Raw genomic sequence first — 21,415 nt, 5'->3', positions numbered from 1 at the left:
TATTAGTATAGAGACAATAGTATTTTCTTATCTTGATTTTGACTGGCTTGAAAAAAAAAGAATAATGTTATTTTGGTAAATTTTCAAAAAGACAAAAATTTAAACAGAACCCACCCTACATAAAACTACAGAGTTACTTGTGGGTGAAGAAAATGGGATAGGATGCCCCCTCTTCCTCTGAGAATTCTGTTACTTCCAGTGTCCTGAAGGAGTACTGGTTGGATTTTAGAATGCCACTCCACAACGTGGAGCACATGAGAGTTGATAAGGAAAATCGCAGCTGAGCAACACCAGAAAGTTCTTCCTGATTATTCCCCCTGCTCTAGCCACCCAAGAGTAGAAGATGCTCCACAGTTCAGGCGCCTTGATAGTCCAGAAACGTACAGATAATTTCCCTAAAGACAAATGAGGACAAAAAGGATGGGCTAAAAAAACATTTTTTAATGGGTGAAAACTTCTCAAATTTGGCAAAAAACATAAGTCTACAAATTCAAGAGGCTAAACAAACTTGAAACAGAATAAACCCAGAGATCTATGCCAAGACACATTATACACATTATTCTGAAAGATGAAAAAGTTTGAAACCAACCAGAGAAAATAACACCTCACCTATACAGGAGAAAGATAATTCAAATGACAATGGGCTTATCATCAAAACCGCAACGGCCAGAGGAAGTAGCAAAACATTCTTCAAGCGAAGAAAGAAAAGAACTGTCAACCCTGAATTCTATATCTGGTGAAGTTATCCTTTGGGAATGAAAGGGAAATTGACACATTCTTACTTGAAGGAAAACTAAAAGAATCTGTCACCAGCAGACCTACCCTAAAAGAATGGCTAGAGGGAGTTCTCTAACTAGAAGGGAAATGATCAAAGAAGTCAACTCAAAATATTAGAAAAGAAGAACAAAAGAAACAGTAAAAATATGTGTAAGTATAAAAAACTTTCCTTCTCCTCTTGGGTTTTCTCAATCACGTTTGATGGCTGAGGCAAAAACTAACACCATCTGTTACAGTTCTCAATGTACATAGAAGACATATTCAAGAAGATTATAAACTGGAGAGAGTAAGGGACACAGAGGGAGGCAAGGGTTCTACATTTCATTTGAACTGGTAAAGTGACACCACCAGTAGACGGTAATTATATAAATACATATATTACTTATTATACATACATATATACATATATGCAAACATACACCTAGAGCAACCATTTAAAAAGCTATACAAAGAGATATATGCAATCAAAAACATAGAGGCCAGGTGCAGTGGCTCACACCTGTAATGCTAGCACTTTGGGAGGTTGAGGTGGGTGGACTGCCTGAGCTCAGGAGTTTGAGAACAGCCTTGGCAACACCGCAAGACCCCATCTCTACAAAAAAAAATCAAAAAATTAGCCAGGTGTGGTGACACATTCCTGTGGTCCCAAGCGACTCAGGAAGCTGAGATGGGAGGATTACTTGAGCTTGGGAGGCAGAGGTTGCAGTCAGCCAAGATCACACTACTGCACTCCAACGTGGGTGACAGGGTGAGATCCCATCTCAAAAAACTATGTGTGTGTATGTATATATACACACACACATACATACACACACATATGTCAAACTGGAATTCTAAAACATGTTCAAGTAAATCATAGGAAAAAGAAAACAAAAAGCCAAACTGAAAAGAAAAAAAAAAAAAAAGGAAATGTCAGACCTAAGCCCTATTATAATCAATAATGACTTTTTTTTTTTTTTTTTTTTTTTGGTGTGACTGCTGAGTCTCACCCTATCACCTAGGCTGGAGTGCAGTGGCATTATCTCTGCTCACTGCAACCTCTGCCTCCCAGGTTCAAGTGATTCTCCTGCCTCAGCCTCCCGAGTAGCTGGGATTACAGGCATGCGCCACCGCGCCCAGCTAATTTTTGTATTTTTAGTAGAGACGGGGTTTCACCATGTTGGCCAAGCTGGTCTTGAACTCCTCATCTCAGGTGATCCCACCAGCCTCGGCCTCCCAAAGTGCTGTGATTACAGGCGTGAACCACTGTGCCTGGCCGATAATCATCTTAAATGTAAAAGGTCTAAATATAAATGTTAAATATTAAAAGATTGGCAGAGTAGAATTTAAAAATTATACATGACCCACCTAGATGCTGTCTACAAAAAACTCACTTCAAATACATGTACGTGATATTTGAACATATTGGCTGAAGGTAAAAGGATGAAAAAGATATATCATGCAAACATTAATAAAAAGAAAGCAGGTGTGGTTATATTAATAAAAGAGCTACAGTAAACTTCAGAGCAAAGAAAATTACCAGAGAGAGATATCATACAACGATTAAAGGGTCAATTCATCAAAAAGACATAGCAATTCTAAATGTATATGCACCAAAGCTTCAAAATACGTGATTCCAGCAACAACAGAGCTGAGACAGAGAAAAATAACAATTACAGTCAGAGACCTCAATGTCTTTCTCCCTTGTTAATAATTAACGAACCAAAAAATCAGCAAGTATAGAGAAGAACTCACTGCCACCATCAACCAACAAGGTCTAAGAAAGATTACAGAACACTCCCTCCAACAGCGTAATACTCATGTTTCTCAAGACCCCACAGAAAATTGTAGTAGGCTGAATCACTGACCCCCAGAGATATCCAGGTCCTAATCCCTAGAACTTGTGAATGTTAACCTATATGACAAAAGGAACTCTGCAAATAGAATTAAGAATTTTAGATTAAAAAAAAAAATAGGGAGGCACGGTGGCTTATGCCTGTAATTCCAACACTTTGGAAGGCTGAGGTGGGCAGATGGCTTGAGCTCTGGAGTTCAAGTCCAGCCTGGGCAACATGACAAAACCCCATCTCAGGCCGGGCGCGGTGGCTCAAGCCTGTAATCCCAGCACTTTGGGAGGCCGAGACAGGCGGATCACGAGGTCAGGAGATCGAGACCATCCTGGCTAACACGGTGAAACCCCATCTCTACTAAAAAATACAAAAAACTAGCCGGGCGAGGTGACGGGCACCTGTAGTCCCAGCTACCCAGGAGGCTGAGGCAGGAGAATGGTGTAAACCCGGGAGGCGGAGCTTGCAGTGAGCTGAGATCCGGCCACAGCACTCCAGCCTGGGTGACAGGCGAGACTCCGTCTCAAAAAAAAAAAAAAACCCCATCTCTATGAAAAATACAAAAATTAGCCAGGTATGGTGACGTGCACCTGTAGTTCTAGCTATTCAGGAGGCTGAGGTGGGAGGTTTGAGCTGGGGAGGTAGGAGGTTGCAGTGAGCTGAGATCACACCACTGCACTCCAGTCTGGGCAACAGAGCCAGACCCTGTCTCAAAAAGAAAAGAAAAAGCATTTTAGATGGAGATGATTATCCTGGATTATCCAGAGGATCTAAATGCAATAAAACATGTCCATATAAGAAGAAAGCAGGGGAGATGTGACACAGAAGAAGGCGATGTGATGACTGAAGCAGAATGCTAGGCTGCTGGGTTTGAAGATGGAGGGAGGGGTCATGGGCAAAGAAATGCAGCTCTAGATGCTGGGAAAGGGAAGAAAATGCATTCTCTCCTCCAGACGGAGCACGGCCCGTTGGACACCTTTATTTTGGCCCAATGAAGCTGATTTTAGACTTCTTACTTCTAGAACAGAACAAGAATAAATATGTGTTATTTTAAGCCACAAAATGTGTGGTAACTTGTTACAACAGCCTCGGGAAACGAATACAGAACTAGGGTGCAGCTATAACAAATACCTAAAAATGTGGAACCAGCTTTCAAATTGTAAGGGACAGAGGCTGGAAGAATTTTGAACACGACCATACAGAAAGCCTAGATTGCCTCAAACAGATTATAGAAATGTGGATGTTAAAAACTCTGCCACTGGCCAGGCACAGTAATCCCTCACGCCTGTAATCCCAGAACTATGGGAGGCCGAGGCAGGCAGGTCACAAGGTCGGGAGATCGAGACCATCCTAACCAACATGGTGAAACTCCGTCTCTACTAAAATACAAAAATTAGCTGGGCATGGTGGTGCGCGCCTGTAGTCCCAGCTACTCGGGAGGCTGAAGCAGGAGAATTGCTTGAATCTGGGAGGTGGAGGTTGCAGTGAGCTGAGATTGTGCTACTGCACTCCAAGCTGGCAACAGGGTGAGACTCCGTCTCAAAAAAAAGACTGCCACTGAGGACTCAGGAGAAGTGAGGAGCAGAGTAGAGAAAGTCTGTATCATCTTAGAGAATATCTCCATCTTCATAAGCACACTGTTGGTAGAAAAATGGACATTATAAAGGTACTACTGTTAGGACTCAAAGAAATGAGCTACCTCTTTTTGGAAACTATTATATACTAGCAGAAAGCATAGCTGAATTATCCCCTACAACTGTATGAAAAGCAGAACGTGTAAGTGATGAACTTGGATATTTAATTGAGGCAATTTCCAAGCAGAGTGTTAAAGGTGCAACCTGGTTTCTTCTTGTTGCTTATAGTAAAATGCAAAAGAGAGAAATTAAGAAAAAGTATTATGCAAAAAGGAACCAGGGCTTAATTTGGGAAATTCTGAGCCTGTATGGATGGCAAAAGACAATAAAATTCGGAGATTCACTGGCAGGAAAAAGTGCTCTAAGCAAAGACAAAGGTGTGGCTGGCCAATGTTTTGCTAGTATGTTGGAAGAATTAAAAGATCAGAGTATTCATTCACACAGAAAGCTCTTTGAAGAGATTTAAGCCTGTCACTCATGAATCCCCTCAACCCACTCAGCAGAAGCCAAGAATAGAAACAGAACTGCACAGGTAAGATCTATGGAGGGCCCTCTTGTCCACCGTGAAATCCCTGTGAAATACAGAGGAGATGCACAAGGTTTTTGAGGATGTTATAAAAGTAGAAACTCCACTAGCTTGGAATGAAAAAGACTCATTCCTATCAAATTTCCAGTAAGTTTTTTTTCTAAGAGATAGCAAAGCCCATTCTCAAATTCATAATGGCAAGTCAAAGGAATCAGAATAGCTAAAACAATTTTGAAAAAAGACTGATTGGAGGAATTATTCTCCTCAATTTCAAGGCTTACATAACTGCATTATTCAAGACTGTGGTGTTGGCAGAGGGATAGACACATAGATCCACGGAACAGAAGAGAGAACTCAGAAGAGCCCACACTCACAGAGCCAAGTGAATGGGACTGCAGGCATGCACCACCACACCCAGCTAATTTTTGTATTTTTTTGGTAAAGACGGGATTTCACCATGCTGGTCGGGCTGGTCTCAAACTCCTGACCTCAAGTGATCTGCCTGCCTTGGCCTCCCAAAGTGCTGAGGTGTGAGCCACCATGCCCGGCCTAGCCAAGTGGTTTTTGACAAAGGTGTAAAAGCGGTCCAATGGAGAAAAGATATTCTTTCGAATAAATGTTGCTGCAGTAATTGGCTATTCATATGCAAAAGAATGAACCTTGACCTAAACCTCACATTTTATACAAAATTAACTCAAAGTAGACCTAAGTTTAAATGTAAAACTATGAAACTTCTAGAAGAAAACATAAGACAAAAATCTTTGAGAGCTAAGTATTGGTAATGACTGAGAATCCACAGACATGACTGAGAATCCATAAAAGAAAAAAATCAATACATTGGACATCAAAATTAAAAACTTTTGCTCTGCAAAGCATTATAAAGGATGAAAAGAGAAGCTACAGACTGGGAGAAAGTCTCGAAAGATCCTGTCTCAAAAACAAACAAACAAACCAAACAATACCAAAGGCTGGCAAAGATGTGGACAATCTGCATCTCTCATACATTGCTGGTGGGAACATAAAATGTTACAGCCCTCTGGAAAATAATTTGGCAGTTTCTTATAAAACTAAACATACACGGCCAGGTGCAGTGGCTCACGCCTGTAATTCCAGTACTTTGGGAGACGGAGGCAGGTGGACTGCCTGAGTTCAGGAGTTCGAGACCAGCCTGGGCAACACAGTGAAACCCCATCTCTACTAAAATACAAAAAATTAGCCGGGCATGGTGGCAGGCGCCTGTAGTCCCAGCTACTCGGGAGGCTGAGGCAGGAGAATTGCTTGCACCCGGAAGGCGGAGGTTGCAGTGAGTCACAATCGTGCCACTGCACTCCAGCCTGGGCAACAGAGTGAGACTACGTCTCAAAAAAACAAAACAAAAACAAAAACAAAAACAAAAACAAACTAAACATACACTTACTATGTGATCCGGCAATATCACGTGGGCATTTATCCCAGAGAAATTAAAATGTATGCCCACTCAAAAACCTGAACATGAATGTTCACAGCAACTTTACTTGTAATATCCTAAGCCTGGAAACAACCAAAGTGCTACAATAGGTGGATGGAGAAATAAACTGTGACACATCCATACCATGGAATATTATCTAGCAATAAAAATGAATGAACTATTGATACACACAACAGCCTGGTTGGATTGTAAGGGCATTAAGCTGAATTTTAAAAAACCCAAAAACAACCCCAGTCTCAAAAGGTTACATATTATATAATTTGACATATGTAACATTTCAAAATGATAACATCACAGAGGTGGAAAATGGATTAGTCATTGTTTGGGGTTTAGGGTGGTTGAAGAGAGGACAACTAGGGTAGTATCAGGGAGCCTGAGGCCTTTGTGGTGATGGAACAGTTCCATATCTTGATTGCAGTGGTAACTACATCAATCTACGCATGACACAAAACTATACACACACCTCATACCAATGTCAGCTTCCTGATTTTGATACTGTATTGGTTACATAAGATGTAACATAAGATGTAACCAGTGTGAGGAAATGAGTGAAGGGCAAGTGGAACCTTTATGTACTGTTATCTTTGCAACTTTCTGTGGATCTACAAATTAGTTCAACATGAAGTTAAAAAAAAAATTAGGGCCAGGCGTGGTGGCTCAAGCCTGTAATGCCAGCACTTTGGGAGGCCAAGACGGGTGGATCACGAGGTCAGGAGATCGAGATCATCCTGGCTAACAAGGTGAAACCCCGTCTCTACTAAAAAAATACAAAAAAAAAAAAAAAAAATTAGGCGAGGCATCGTGGCTCACGCCTGTAACCTCAACACTCAGGGAGAGTGAGGTGGGAGGATAGCTCTACAAAAAATAAAAAGAAATTAGCCAGACATAGTGAGGCATGTCTGTGGTCCCAGCTACTGGGAAGGCTGAAGTGGGAGGATCATTTGAAGCCTAGAATCCGAGGCTGCAGTGAGCTATGATGGTATGACTGTATCCCAGCATGGGTAACAGAGCAAGACGCTGTCAAAAAAGAAAAAAAAAAAAAAAACTTAAAAATGATCTTTATATTGCATAAGGCAAGGAAAAACCAGATGTTTCCTATACCCTTGTGACCAGACAGAAGGACTTGCACGTCTGACCTCCAGACATACAGGTCCTGGGAGCCATCCCAGGGAAAAGGAGCAGGACAGAGCAGAGTATGTAGCAAAGAGTTTTGGTCCTCCTGCCAGGGTGCCCTTCACAGCCTCTGAGTGGGATGTGATGAAGGTGCTAATGAATCAGTAGCCGGACTTCCAAAGGCAGAGATGTCAAGGGACATCACTGAAGGAAGATTAGGGCTTAGTCATTCAAAATGTGATACCAGACGAGCACCTGTCCAGAATGCCTAACTCTGTCTCTGTTCTCAAGGCAAGTGCCTCGCGTTTCATGCATTTCCCCCCGTATCCCTGTCACAGTGATGACACCTGCTGAAGGGAGGAGTCATTAACATTTTTAACATACAGAGAAGAATCCCAGACAAATGTTACTCTGAAGTGCTGAGTCTTACTGAACCAATTTTGCATAACCATTATTATAATTCATTATAATAAAGTGTTCTACATTTTTGGGTGACGGTTAACTCTTATTTGACAAAACAGCTAATATGACAAAAGAACATTTTAAAAGACAGTTTCAAACAACACTCCAGTTGGCCTGCTCATAATAGTCAATCAATCAATAATTAATAAATGTAAAGTGAACTAACTAAACACTTGCTGGCAGCCTTTACTGACAGGTAATTTTTTCCCTCATTATTTGAAGCAAACAAAAATGAGTAAGGATGTTTCACTTCTCTTCTTAAATGCAGATGCGGAACTTATGCCCAGATTAATTCTCCAGAATTGCAAGACAAATCATGTACATAACTACAGCAGTCAAATCATCGAACCCTATGAATGATGCAAACACTGTCTTTTCTACTTCCACATATATAATCCTCACTGATTCACAACTGTATCCTATTCACATATTTTTCCATTGCACAAAAAGCAAAAACACGTGCTCATAGAGAAAAAGTAAATGAGAAGCTGGACTCAAACTCCTGGACTCAAGTGATCCTCCTGCCTCAGCCTCCTGAGTAGCTGGGACTACAGGTATCCAACACCATGCCTGGCTAATTCTGCTTCTTAAACAAAAACAAAGATGACTTGAATGCTATTAAGAGGCTGGAGTCAGTAGGTATACACGGAATACGTATACATTCCCTGAAGCGCTGTTAATGAAGTGTGACACTGCTGCAAAAATATGTTAAAAAAAAAAAAAGATCAATGGAACAGACTATAAAGCCTAAAAATAAAACCATATATATATATTTTTTTAGCTCTAGATATTAATTTTAATTACTTTGCAGCAACATAATTTAGTACCAAATGTTTAAAAAGTACCCATTATAACTGCTAAACTGTGAAGTCACTATTATTTGTATCTGACCAGCTATACAAAACTCATCAATTTTTCTCTTGACAAAAGGTAGTAAAAATCGCAAAAAATAAAGAAGACACTATTCATTAAAAGTCATGTTTACTAATCTAGCACCATAATTCCAGTCTTAGAACCTCCCATGCAGTTGGAAAGGGAATATGGGAAGAGGTGAGTATGTTGGAAATGTAGGGTAGTTCTCAAATTGGGGCCCCATTTTGCTTGCTCTAAGCAAAAAACACAGGGTCTAGCAAAGAAGAGACGTGCTGAGGCTGGAGACGAAAACAAAAGTTTTTGGTTCAGATGGTAAAGGAGGCCCTCAAGAGCAGTAGAATCAGTGTATCCCGAAGGCAGTGCTGGAGGCAGTCTCATGCACTAGGGGATTTCTTCTTGGCATCCAAGTCCTTTCTAACGTCTTCAAGTTTTTTAGCCAGGTTCGGTATGTCATAGTTCTGAGCCAGATACATTCCAACCACATTGCCCAATGTAAATCCAAGCAGGAACTGGAGCATGATGTCGGTGGGGAGGGTGAGGAGGGCACGAAGCAAAACCATATATTAAAAGTATTGAAAACAAGTCTCTTCAACAAATGGTGCTGGGACAATTGGACATCCACATGCAAAAGAATGAGGGTCTAGACCCCTACCTTCTTGCAATATACAAAAATTAACTCAAAATGAGTGAATGACCTAGCATAAGAGCTAAAACTAGGGTGGCTATACTTTTAAAAACATACTAACAAATGCTGGCAAGGAAGTAGAGAAATTTGAACCCTCATACATCGCTGGCATGAATGGAAAATGGTTCCATTTTGTCACTGTGGAATACAATTTAGTGGCTCCCCAGAAAATTAAACATAGAACCACTAGTAATTCTACTTCTACGTATATATCCAAAGAGCTGAAAACAGGTATTCAAACAAATATGTGTACATGAATGTTCACAGCAGCATGACTTGCAATAGCCAAAAGGTGGAAAAAACCAAATGTCCATCGATGGATGAATGGTTAACAACCTGTAGTATTTCCAGACACTGGGATATTCAGGGAAGAAGAATAAACTATGAGTATGTTACAATATACATGAAACTTGAAAACATTATGTCAAGTAAAGGAAGTCAGATGCAAAAGACCACATACTGCATGATTCCATTTATGTTAAATATCAGAAAGGACAAATCTATAGAGACAGAAACCAGATTAGCCAGTGGCTCGGGGTGGGGTAAGGACTGACTGCAAACGGGAGTGAGGGATCTATTAGGAGTGATGAAATATTCTAAAATTAGATCAGGTGATGGCTGTAATTCCAAAACAAATTACAAACAAATTATTAATCTATTATTATTGAATACAATATCTATTATTAATAAAGCCTGAAATTAAGACAATACAATATTATATATGTCATACTGTCCAAAGACATGTACATATTCACTATCACATATCCAGTAAATTGTGCATAGAAACTGTTCTGGATACAAAGGTCAAGGTATGGGATAAACTGTTAAGACAGAGTCTACGTTATGATGAACGAAAAAAAAATTTTTTTTTTTTTTTTTTTTTTTGAGACGGAGTTTCACTCTTGTTGCCCAGGCTGGAGTGCAATGGCACAATCTCGGCTCACCGCAACCTCTGCCTCCTGGGTTGAAGAGATTCTCCTGCCTCAGCCTCCCAAGTAGCTGGGATTATAGGCATGAGCCACTATGCCCGGCTAGTTTTTTGTGTTTTCAGTAGAGTCAGGGTCTCTCCATGTTGGTCAGGCTGGTCTCGAACTCCCGACCTCAGGTGATCCACCCACCTTGGCCTCCCAAAGTGCTGGGATTACAGGTGTGAGCCACCGAGTACAGCCTGAAATATGTATTTTTTTGAAGAATTTTTTTTTTTTTTTTTTGAAATGGAGTTTCGCTCTTGTCGCCCAGCCTGGAGTGCAGTGGCGCGATCTCGGCTCACTACAACCTCTGCCTCCCGGGTTCAAGTGATTCTCCTGCCTCAGCCTCCTGAATAGCTGGGATTACAGGCGCCCGCCACCACACCTCGTTAACTTTTGTATTTTTAGTAGAGAAGGGGTTTCACCATGTTGGCCAAACTGGTTTTTTTCTTTTTTTTTCTTTTTTTTTGAGGCAGAGTCTTGCTCTGTCGCCCAGGCTGGAGTGCAGTAGCGCAGTCTCAGCTCACTGCAACCTCCGCCTCCTGGGTTCACGCCATTCTCCTATCTCAGCCTCCTGAGTAGCTGGGACTACAGGTGCCCGCCACCACGCCCGGCTAATTTTTTGTATTTTTAGTAGAGACGGGGTTTCACCGTGTTAGCCAGGATGGTCTCGATCTCCTGACCTCATGATCCGCCCACCTTAGCCTCCCAAAGTGCTGGGATTACAGGCTTGAGCCACCGCTCCCAGCCCAGACTGGTCTTGAACTCTGACCTCAGGAGTTCAAGACCACAACGCCTCAGCCTTCCGAAGTGCTGGGATTACAGGCGTGAGCCACCACACCCAGCCTGAAAATTTAAAAAAAAAAAAAAAAAAAAAGGAAAAAGAGAAAAAAACTGTCTTTAAACAAAGAGAACCTAAGATGAAATATTTATCCCTAGGTGGCCGAGAACATAAACTCATGTCCCTAGCTTGGCAAACCCTACGTCAAAGAAGGTGTTTTTTAAAAAAATTAAAAATAAAAAGCAATGCATCTGTGATTGGCTTCCTTTTAAAACTGAAGGGCTCTGAGAGGTCTCCCTAAAGATCCAGACATCCTCCTGTACACACACATCCACACCCAGAAACAATATTCCCTGCAATGCTTTGATTAGAAAGCACCAGAGATACTTCCTCATTCCTTGCTGGGAAGCCTGAACCACATCTCTGTCTTCTGCAGACTGGATACAGCTGTAGAACATCTGGTATTCCACTTCCCATTCACGAACATCTAAAAGGTGGAACACTTGAGGAATTTAATGTTTAGATGAGGATGGAGAGGTGGAAGAGCGCTATTTCAGGGCACGGCAGGCAAGCTGGAGTAGAATCCATCTGCTTTTTATCTCACAGTCCAGGAAAGAAGGTAAAGCTGGCAGTCTTGGCTGAAGCTCCAGTGAGGATTCTTCCAGCCACTCCACGGCTAATGCCCTGATTAACTTTTTAGTTAAGTTACTTCCCAACATTTCAACCCATGTTGTGAGGATCTGTATTCCCAACTCTGATTCTCAGTCAGCATCTCAAAGTAAAGCAACACAACATCTCGAAGGTTGTAAGAACTTGAAGGTTCCTATGTAGCAACCTGAGCAAGGAAGGATGGCATTTTTAAAGTCCCAGAGACTGGTTTAAGAGGAAAGGGCTGGCACAAGGTGTGCCCGCTCTCTTGACAAACCCATGAAATGACAGAAGAGGCTTTTTAAAGAATAAAAAATCACCAACAGCACAGAGATGCTGAAATTGCTACAAAAAAAGAAAGCAGATAGGAACAGATTGATGGAAAAATTGAATTCAAAGAAAAACACATGCAGAAGATGGTTGTAAAGTTAGCATTTTGAAGGAATTTTAAGCCTCAAGTCAGTGGATACAATATGAGCAAATGGTTTCTTTAAAAAAAAAAAAAAAAAGTCAAATAGTACTGAAAGGCTCATAATGAAAAACATATGTTCATCTCAATAGATGGAAAAATAGCATTGATAAAATTCAACAGCCCTTCCTGATTAAAAAATAAAAAATCATTAAACCAAGAATAGAAGATGTCTTAACCTAAGTGAAGGACCTCTGGCAGAAACCTACAACAAGCATCAGACTTGGAAGCGTTCCCACTACAGACAGGATCAAAACGAGGGTGCCACTATCAGGGCCCTTACTCAACACAAAAGGCTTTAGGCAGCTTTGCCAAGGCTGGAAAACCTCTGGTTGGGGCTCAAGTTAGCAAACCAAAGGGAAGCATTTACAACAACTATGTTTTCAATAATTAGCAAGTTTATATTCCTCCACCCAAACGGGTTGTCAAATTCTTTGTGCATGTTCCAAGCCAATACAGTATCTCATAAACTTTATTGAAAATGTTCCTGAACATGATGGTCTCCCAAGCAGAGAATTCCACAGTGAATGTGAACAAGTAACCTTACTGGACCTTGGCTGAACCAGGGTATACAAGTGCTCACTTTCTGGAGAACGAGAATCCGATGGTTTGCCTCAGGCCTGTGTTTAATTATGAAAATGTGGTAGGTAGGCTAGATTTCAACAACAACCAGATAATTGCTGGGGTTCATTCTAACTCAGATTCTTCTATTTTAAAAGTATTTAATAAGGAATGTGGAAATGTGAAGCTTTCCCTTACTTTGTGTTCTTATTTAAGTATTTAACTCTGCTAACCCAAGGCTCAAAAAAGAATGGTCAAAGAAATTATTTTCTTGATTCTCTATTCCCTTTCATTACCTCCAGCCATTTCTGGTCACCTTTTTTCCAGTTACAAAGAGGTAAGTTAAAGAGAATGAGTCATGCCGGGCACGGTGGCTCAAGCCTGTAATCCCAGCACTTTGGGAGGCCAAGACGGGTGGATCACAAGGTCAGGAGATCGAGACCATCCTGGCTAACACAGTGAAACCCCGTCTCTACTAAAAAATACAAAAAACTAGCCGGGTGAGGTGGCAGGCGCCTGTAGTCCCAGCTACTCGGGAGGCTGAGGCAGGAGAATGGCGTAAACCCGGGAGGCGGAGCTTACAGTGAGCTGAGATCCGGCCCCTGCACTCCAGCCTGGGAGACAGAGCGAGACTCCATCTCAAAAAAAAAAAGAGAATGAGTCATATAAGTACAGCACATTCATAAAAGAAAATCGTGTGTCCCTGGCTTAGAGGGACATTTTCCACTTTTTATATACATTTGCTTTAAAGCTTATATTTTTCCATGTACATGGGACAGAACAACATATGTAACATGCCCTCTGGCCAGGGCCCTGTTCAAAATACTCAGCTCCAAATATGGAGTCTTCCAGGGGGAGAGGAGGGGTTGGAAAGAAGTCTTTGTGAGAAAAGAATCAAGTTCTCAAGTTGTGTGGGAGGGTAGGATTCAGGGGTCAGGCCACACTGAGAGATCCAGGCTGGAAGCAAAGAAACTCCCCCCAAATGACCTTAAAAATAAAAAATGAACAGTTTTAACTCAAGTAGAGGAAGCAAAAGAACTTCTTATCTGCATCCAAACCATGCTCAACTTTAACATTTCGCTTCTGGAAATCCGGGCTGCCTCCAGCTCTGAGCCGGGTCCTCCCACACTTTCTATCAACCCCTCCCACAGACCAGATCCACAAAAGGATTCCCTCACACTCAAGAACATGGCTGTGTTTTTAAGAATGTAAAATCCGCCCTTTTAAAAACAGATTTCTTCCTTCCACTTAATCTTATCTTCTTTTCCTTTATTCCTCTGGTGGGAAAAATATCTAATTTTGTTAGACATTTTTATTGGTAATTAGTGAGTTATTAAGGATGCGGTGACAAGGAAAACATAAGGCACTGTGCAACTGCTGTCCAAGCCCCTCCATTCGGAAGGCTCCTAGGGCACATACGAACAGGATACAGAGAGCCACTGTGTAGACATATGAGAATAACCACACGCCCTCTGAGCAGAGGGAACAGATGTTTAACAGCTGTCTAGCAACAGAGTAAAACAGTGGAACAGAAGTAAAACCTGAATTAGCCAAATAAAGTGTAGAGGACCTAAAGAGGAACTATGTCGTTATCAAAGTTGGCCAGAATGCCAGCGTCCCCTTACTTACTTGCTTCTCTTCATCTGCTACTCCTCTACAGCCAAAGAAAGAAAAGCAATTACACCTAATTTTACGTATGTCTAAATAATGACAAAACATTTGTTTCTAGTTTTAAAATAGTCCTTTAAACTTACAAAGAAATTATACCTCACTACCCTCAGGTGTGCTCATTTTCCTACAAGACACATGGAATGAAGCAAGCGTGCTAGCTGCGGCAGACTCCAGGAACAAGCAACGTGGTCCACCGCTCAACTGCACCCGTACAAGCCTGTGCAAGTTATCTGATCTGCTTAAGCCTCAGTTTTCCCAGCTGGCAAGTAGGGCTCATAGAACATATCTCACGGCCAGGCACAGTGGTTCACACCTGTAATCCCAGCACTTTGGGAGGCCGAGATGGGTGGATCACCTGAGGTCAGGAGTTCAAGACCAGCCTGGCCAACATGGTGAAACCCTGTCTCTACTAAAAAAAAAAAAAAAAAAAAAAAAAAAATTAGCCAGGCATGGTGGCAGGTGCCTGTCATCCCAGCTACTCAGGAAGCTGAAGCAGGAGAGTCACTTGAACCTGGGAGACGGAGTTTGCCGTGAGCTGAGATCACACCACTATACTCCAGCCTGGGCAACAGAAAGAGAATCTGTCTCAAAAGAAAAAAAAAAAAAAAAAGGAATTGTCTATCTCAGGCTGGGCTGGGTGGCTCCTGCCTATAATCCCAACACTTTGGGAAGCCAAGGTGAGTGATCGCTTGAGGTCAGGAGTTCAAACCAGCCTAGCCAACATGGTGAAACCCTGTCACTCCTAAAAATACAAAGTCAGCCGCGTATGGTGGTAAACAACTGTAATCCCAGCTACTCAGGAGGCTGAGGTAGGAGAATCGCGTGATCCCAGGAGGCAGAGGTTGCAATGAGCCAGAGATTGTACCACTGCACTCCAGCCTGGGCGACAGAGACTCCATATCAAAAATAAATAAAAATGGGCCGGGCACGGTGGCTCACGCCTGTAATCCCAGCACTTTGGGAGGCCGAGGTGGGCGGATCACAAGATCAGCAGTTCAAGACCATCCTGGCTAACATGGTGAAATCCCATCTCTACTAAAAATACAAAAAATTAGCCGGGCGCGGTGGTGGGCGCATGTGGTCCCAGCTACTCAGGAGGCTGAGGCAGGAGAATGGCATGAACCCAGGAGGCGGAGCTTGCAGTGAGCCGAGATCGCACCACTGCATTCCGGCTTGGGTGACAGAGCGAGACTCCGTCTCAAAAAAAAATAAAATTAAAAAAATAATAAAAAAAAAGAACCTGTATCTTGAGGGTGATTGTGAGAATTACAAACAAACTCAGTCCAAATGGAATGTGATGCATGTGACATTATTGTTACTATTACTGTTCTGAGTACATTAACTACTATTAACATTGGTGCCTCAGCTGGAAACCTACAAGGAGTATATCTCCATAAAGCAGAGTCTCAGACACCTAAAGTTAAAATACCTATTCCCATTCTACTGCGGGGGGAAGGGAACTTGAGCTGTACAGAATAACTAATGCAAATCCCAAAGAGACAAAACTAGTCAAAAATTAAAACTTGGAATCCTAATTCTCATTCTACTTATTCTATTATCCGCCAGACTTAAAATTCTGTGTCTTAGGGGACTGAAATTACAAGAATAATCATCACAGTGGGGTTTACATGGTGAAAAAACAGAAGAGACCTAAGCGTCCACAATACTAGACACCGCAAGTTTCATGCAACGGATACAATGCAGCCATTTAATGACAATGTAAACCTTTACTACATGAAAAGAAGTCTACAACATACTAGTAAATGAAAAAAATGGGTACAACATGCTAAGTACATAAAATTCCGTATTTTGAAAAAAGTTATACAAACCAAAAGGTTGATAATGGTAGAATTATAAGTAATGTTTATTTTCTTCTTTGAAATTTTCTGTCATTTTTTTAGGAGTCTGTACTTTTACAACCTCAGGAAAAAAGTCAATAAGGCCACTTTCATCTTGAAATCAGCGATTTTGTGGCTCCATACAGAGCTGTTCTCACAGACTTTCCACTCTTCACTTTCCCCACAGTCACCCCAGCCACACGGGCTCCCTGAGTTACCCAGGCCTTTCCCCCTCTCACCTGTACCAACCCACGCCTTAGACTTCCTCAAACACTACTGCCTGCCGCTCTCTCCAGACAACTGTCTGCAGTTGGATGATGCATGAGTGGGGACGGGCAGAGGGCTTCTGCCCTCCTCATGCTTTCTGTTTAGTTAGTAGGGAACGCAGCACTTAACACTCAAACGTATTATTTCAAAACACTGATAAACTCTACAAGAGAAAAGAGAAAAGGGACCTGGAGGAGGAGGAAGAGTTGGCCAGACCGAGGGTGGGGACTGGGAGAAGAGCTTCCTGGGCAAAGGAAACAGAGTGAGCACGAATACTCCAAAGAGCTCTGCAGGAGGGCAGAATCTGAGCACAGCTCAGGTGATGTCAAGAGGGTCTCAGTCTTCGCAGGGTGGTGAGGCCAGGGTGTCTCCCAGGGAGCCTCACCCAGTGGTGCTCATCTCCAGGACTGGTTTACATGCCAGGAATAGATCCACCTCTCAGGTACACACACACATTTAGCACACTGGAGAAATGTATGTATCCAATCAGTGTGCCCATGTATAAATTAACAATAAGAAATAACAACTACCCAACAAGGACGAGTCTTTGGCCACAGAGTTTACTGCATTCTCTCAATTGATCAATTCACAGAAACAAATATAAACTTACCACAGCTAAGAGAATCCTAGAAATTAACATGATTATGATCTCCTAAGTGGGGATCCCATTTATAATTGAAAAATTGTCATGTGGGCATATGATCAAACCAAAGGGCAGGAGCTCAAATAATGGTTTAAAGGCCTGGGGACCTGGGCCTCAGGCACCCTGCTACCACCACCTGAATCTTCACTGTCAGAACAGGCTCTCCAACGAGCCTGACCTCCTGAGGCCGTGCTACAGCTCTGTCTCGCCTGAGCCAACCCTTCCTTTCAGCGGACATCAACCAGGATGGCACACTCTTTTCTTGTCTCTGACTTACTGCACAGGCAGTCATCCATTTTCTTCCAAGAAGGAGAGATTGTACTGGTTTTGTTTTTCTTCTTTTTTTTTTTTTTTTTTTTTTTTTTTTTGAGACGGAGTCTCGCACTGTCACCCAGGCTGGAGTGCAGTGGTGCGACCTCGGCTCACTGCAACCTCTGCCTCCCGGGTTCACACCATTCTCCTGCTTCAGCCAGCCTCCCAAGCAGCTGGGACTAGGACTACAGGCGCCCGCCCACCACCACGTCCAGCTAATTTTTTGTATTTTTAGGAGAGACGGGGTTTCACTGTGTTAGCCAGGATGGTCTCCATCTCCTGACCTCATGATCTGCCCACCTCGGCCTCCCAAAGTGCTGGGATTACAGGCAAGAGCCACCCGCCCGGCCTGTTCTGGTTTTAAAAAATAGACTTCTTCCTTCCACTTAATCTTATATTCTTTTCCTTTATTCCTCTGGTGGGAAAAATATCTAATTTTGTTAGACATTTTTATTGGTAATTAGTGAATTTTTACTATCTGTAATGGATTTTATTATCTGTAACCATAAGAATAGAATCAGTTTCCCCTCATACGTAAAGTCTTTGAGGGTATCTCATCACAGACCTGAAAAGCTGATGAGACGCTCTTCCAAATTCTCTAATCCTAACATTCTTCTGTGGCCATAACCCGCAACAATCTACCTGTTCTGCTTTCTTGCCCCCATCTGCATCTGAGTTTTAAACTTGCCTCTATTCCTGATCTCTTTGCACCCTCAAGACTTTGCTTCCCTCCCAGTTCAGCACCAAGATACACCTTTTTCCAATGGCTTTCTTACCTTTTACCCTTCCACCAGATACACTGCCAATCCCCAATCCTTGATAAACATAACCACCCTTAACCTCATTCCAGACATATGCACAATTCTGGTTATTGAAACAAACCAGCAGGCTAATTGGTTCTCCAATTTTGGGAGTACCACAGCCAGACTCAAGGACGCCTTAGGAGTTGCGACTACAAGAAGCACCCAGGGACACACTCTTAGATTAAGCAAGCTCTGGGTCTGACTGCTGGCCTTGGGGATGCTCTACCTGGCACTCCCACTTCCTATTCTCCATTTATTCTTCTCCCAACTGCTATTCCCCTGCTCCTTCTAAGGCTACCGTGACAGGTGGACCACATAGCCTGTACTGATGGAACACTTGCCATCACAGAAGCAAAAGAGCCAGGCCCTGGTTCTCCCCTGCGGCCTCCTGCTGTGAACCTGGCCAATCACAGAAGCCCAAGCTTCTGCCCAGGGCTCAGACCAAAAAGAATGTGACAAGAAACCGACAATTTGGAAATTATTTTGCCAGTGCCAGCAACAACCAGGACTGTAGCAGTGGTGGCTGCAGCAGCAGCCACTGGGCAACCTCAACCAGACTGTGTGGTCTCGGCTGCAGCTGTGGTTCTGACTGTCCCGCTTACCTCGTCTATGGTCAGTTTTCTAGGCGTGGCTCTCTATACTTCCTGTAGGTTCGGTAACTTCCCCCACACCCTTCCAATGATTTCCTTATACACTTAAATTAGCCAGAGTCATTTTCTGTGATTTGCAACTAGGAGCCCTGACTGTACATCCTCTTTGGGTGCCAGCCTCTTAGCCATGGTATTTGGCACTCCTGACCCCCACCTCCTACCTCCCTGCAGCCCTCTGCCCCTTGGCTCAGTTGAAACCACTCTACCACTTCCACTCTCTTAGTTCTACAGTCTATTCTCTCTCAGCCTCCTGGTATCCCAGGATTCCTCTTTCTTCCCAGGCTCCTTAAATCCTGCAGCTCCCCAGGCTTCATTCCAGTTGTCTACTACCTTCCTCATTTCCAAAGGTTCTCTGAAGTTGCTTTTGCAACTTCAACGATCACCCAGGTTTTCAGCACACCAGTATACTCTATGCCAGCGAGACATCTCCAACAGGACGGCAGATATATCAGTGTGTCCAAAGAGAAATTAATTACCTCATCCTCTACACACTGTTTCTCCTACTCCATGCCTTCAAGTCTTTACTATCAAGTTAGACAAGCTTTAGCTTTGACCCATATCTAAGAGGTCACCATATCCTGCCAATTCTACCTTTGTAACAAGTTTCTGTTTTGTTTAAAACAGTAAATGACTTTGGAGGGCCAAGGTGGGCGGATCACGAGGTCAGGAGATCGAGATCATCCTGGTTAACACGGTGAAACCCTGTCCCTATTAAAACTACAAAAAATTAGCTGGCCGTGGTGGCAGGCAGGCACCTGTAGTCCCAGCTGCTCAGGAGGCTGAGGCAAGAGAATTGCTTGAACCCAGGAGGCGGAGGTTGCAGTGAGCCGAAATTGCGCCACCGCACTCTAGTCTGGGCAAGAGAGCGAGACTCCATCTCAAAAAAAAAAAAAATAGTAAACGTAATCTTCATCTCAGTCCCAGCGCCTACCCTGTTTCAGGACCTTATCGCGAGTCCCATCTTCGTAACTGTTTTGGTCAGTTTAGGCTGCTGTAACAAAATGTGGAAGACTGGGTGGCTTGTAAACAGACACCTATTTCTCACAGTTCTGGAGGATGGGGAGTCCAAGATCAAGGTGCCGGGAGATTCAGTGTGTGGCAAGGGCTGCTCTCTGGTTCTTGCACAGCTGCCTTTTCTCTGTGTCCTCACTTGGTGGAAGGGACAAGGTAGCTGTCTGGGGCCTCTTGTATAACGATCTCATTCACAAGCTAATCACCTACAAAGGGCCCACCTCCTAGTACCATCCCTCAGGGCTAGGATTTTAACAGGAGTTTTTGGGGTACACTAACATTCAGTCCATTACAACATCGTATCATTATCTTTCTCAGTCGCACAGCTGATCAACTACCTGGTAAACTTTATCAAGTGCAGCAGGAGCCTTGAGGGGACCTTCCCACATGTTAGAGGCCACTGGAGATCCCTGTTATCAAGGGAGAGTTCTGGGGTAGTCCTCTCTTAATTATCCAAAGATCAGGGAAGGAGGCACCCACTGCCCTGGAAAAAGGAGAGATGTATCTTCTGGGTTCTGACCAAGGACTGCCTTCCTGAGAATTCAAAACTCACTGGCCAGTTCTGCATCTGAGCCACAGAGACTATTGGAGGAAAAGGAGAGACCCTCATTCCTTCCCATTAGAAGTTCAAAAGGAACATGATTTACTGATGTCCCCAACTGAGGTCTGCTGCATGCAAGGACATCAAAAGCCCCACAGAGGAAGTCACCATGGGAGAATGACTCAGGTTCAACACCAAGGCCTGGATGCTCATGAAGAGGGCTGGTCTTGGGACATCCCACACCTATGACTGGAAGTCCCCGGGGACCTGGTGACCTGTCGAGCAGCTGTACTTAGGGAATAAGAACTGGGTGCACAAGTGCAAACTCAAAGAGCTGTAGCTCTAGGGCCCTCCAGCTCTCCCACCACATGGCAGGACTAACCCCTTTGAACATGATGAATCCTTGGAGTTCTACAGGACAAATCTTGGTCAAGGAAAGTCATCCTGAAGGAGACATTGGACTTCCTGCTAATCGGTAATAAGAGAGCTTGAGCAATTTGTTGAAAATAATAAGAATACGAGACATGGCCCAAGCTGGTAAAGAAAGTCATTCAGTTGTCAATGGTTCTTCCCCAGCTACTCAGCAAAAGAATGAGAGCCTCTTATCCCTCACTTAAGTGCCTTGCATCTGGTCCTAAATGATGTTCCCAATTTCGTGTCTCACCAAACCCGTAGTCACACCCACCACTGATTACTATGAGATGTTCCACTCACAGGAACATCATGCTCTTCTGCCACGCACATGTGTATTTCCTCACAGAATGCCTGTCACTTAACCTTTAAGGCTCGATGACCACCTTTCCCAGCACCTGCCCTGATCCAGGCAGTCAGAACTGTTTAGTGGGCCAGGTGTGGTGGCTCATGCCTGTAATCCCAGCACTTTGGGAG

General features: G+C 43.1%; 2 protein-coding genes across 2 annotated transcripts in view; both read right to left on the bottom strand.

The window, feature by feature from the left end:
- The window catches only part of CYTH3 (cytohesin 3), a 112,745-nt gene that overhangs the window by 53,705 nt on the left and 37,625 nt on the right, over nt 1–21,415 (bottom strand). The window lies entirely within an intron of this gene.
- On the bottom strand, nt 8,771–9,224 carry LOC111530506 (short transmembrane mitochondrial protein 1-like). The gene has a single exon (XM_023197760.2). The coding sequence runs from the start codon at nt 9,195–9,197 to the stop codon at nt 9,054–9,056; it is 144 nt and encodes a 47-aa protein (XP_023053528.1). The 5' UTR covers nt 9,198–9,224; the 3' UTR covers nt 8,771–9,053.

Source organism: Piliocolobus tephrosceles, chromosome 8 (genome assembly GCF_002776525.5).
Source record: "Piliocolobus tephrosceles isolate RC106 chromosome 8, ASM277652v3, whole genome shotgun sequence".
NCBI classification, from domain to species: Eukaryota; Metazoa; Chordata; class Mammalia; order Primates; family Cercopithecidae; genus Piliocolobus; species Piliocolobus tephrosceles.
Note: the sequence above shows the minus strand (reverse complement) of the source record. Positions and strands in the feature narration are given on the sequence as shown.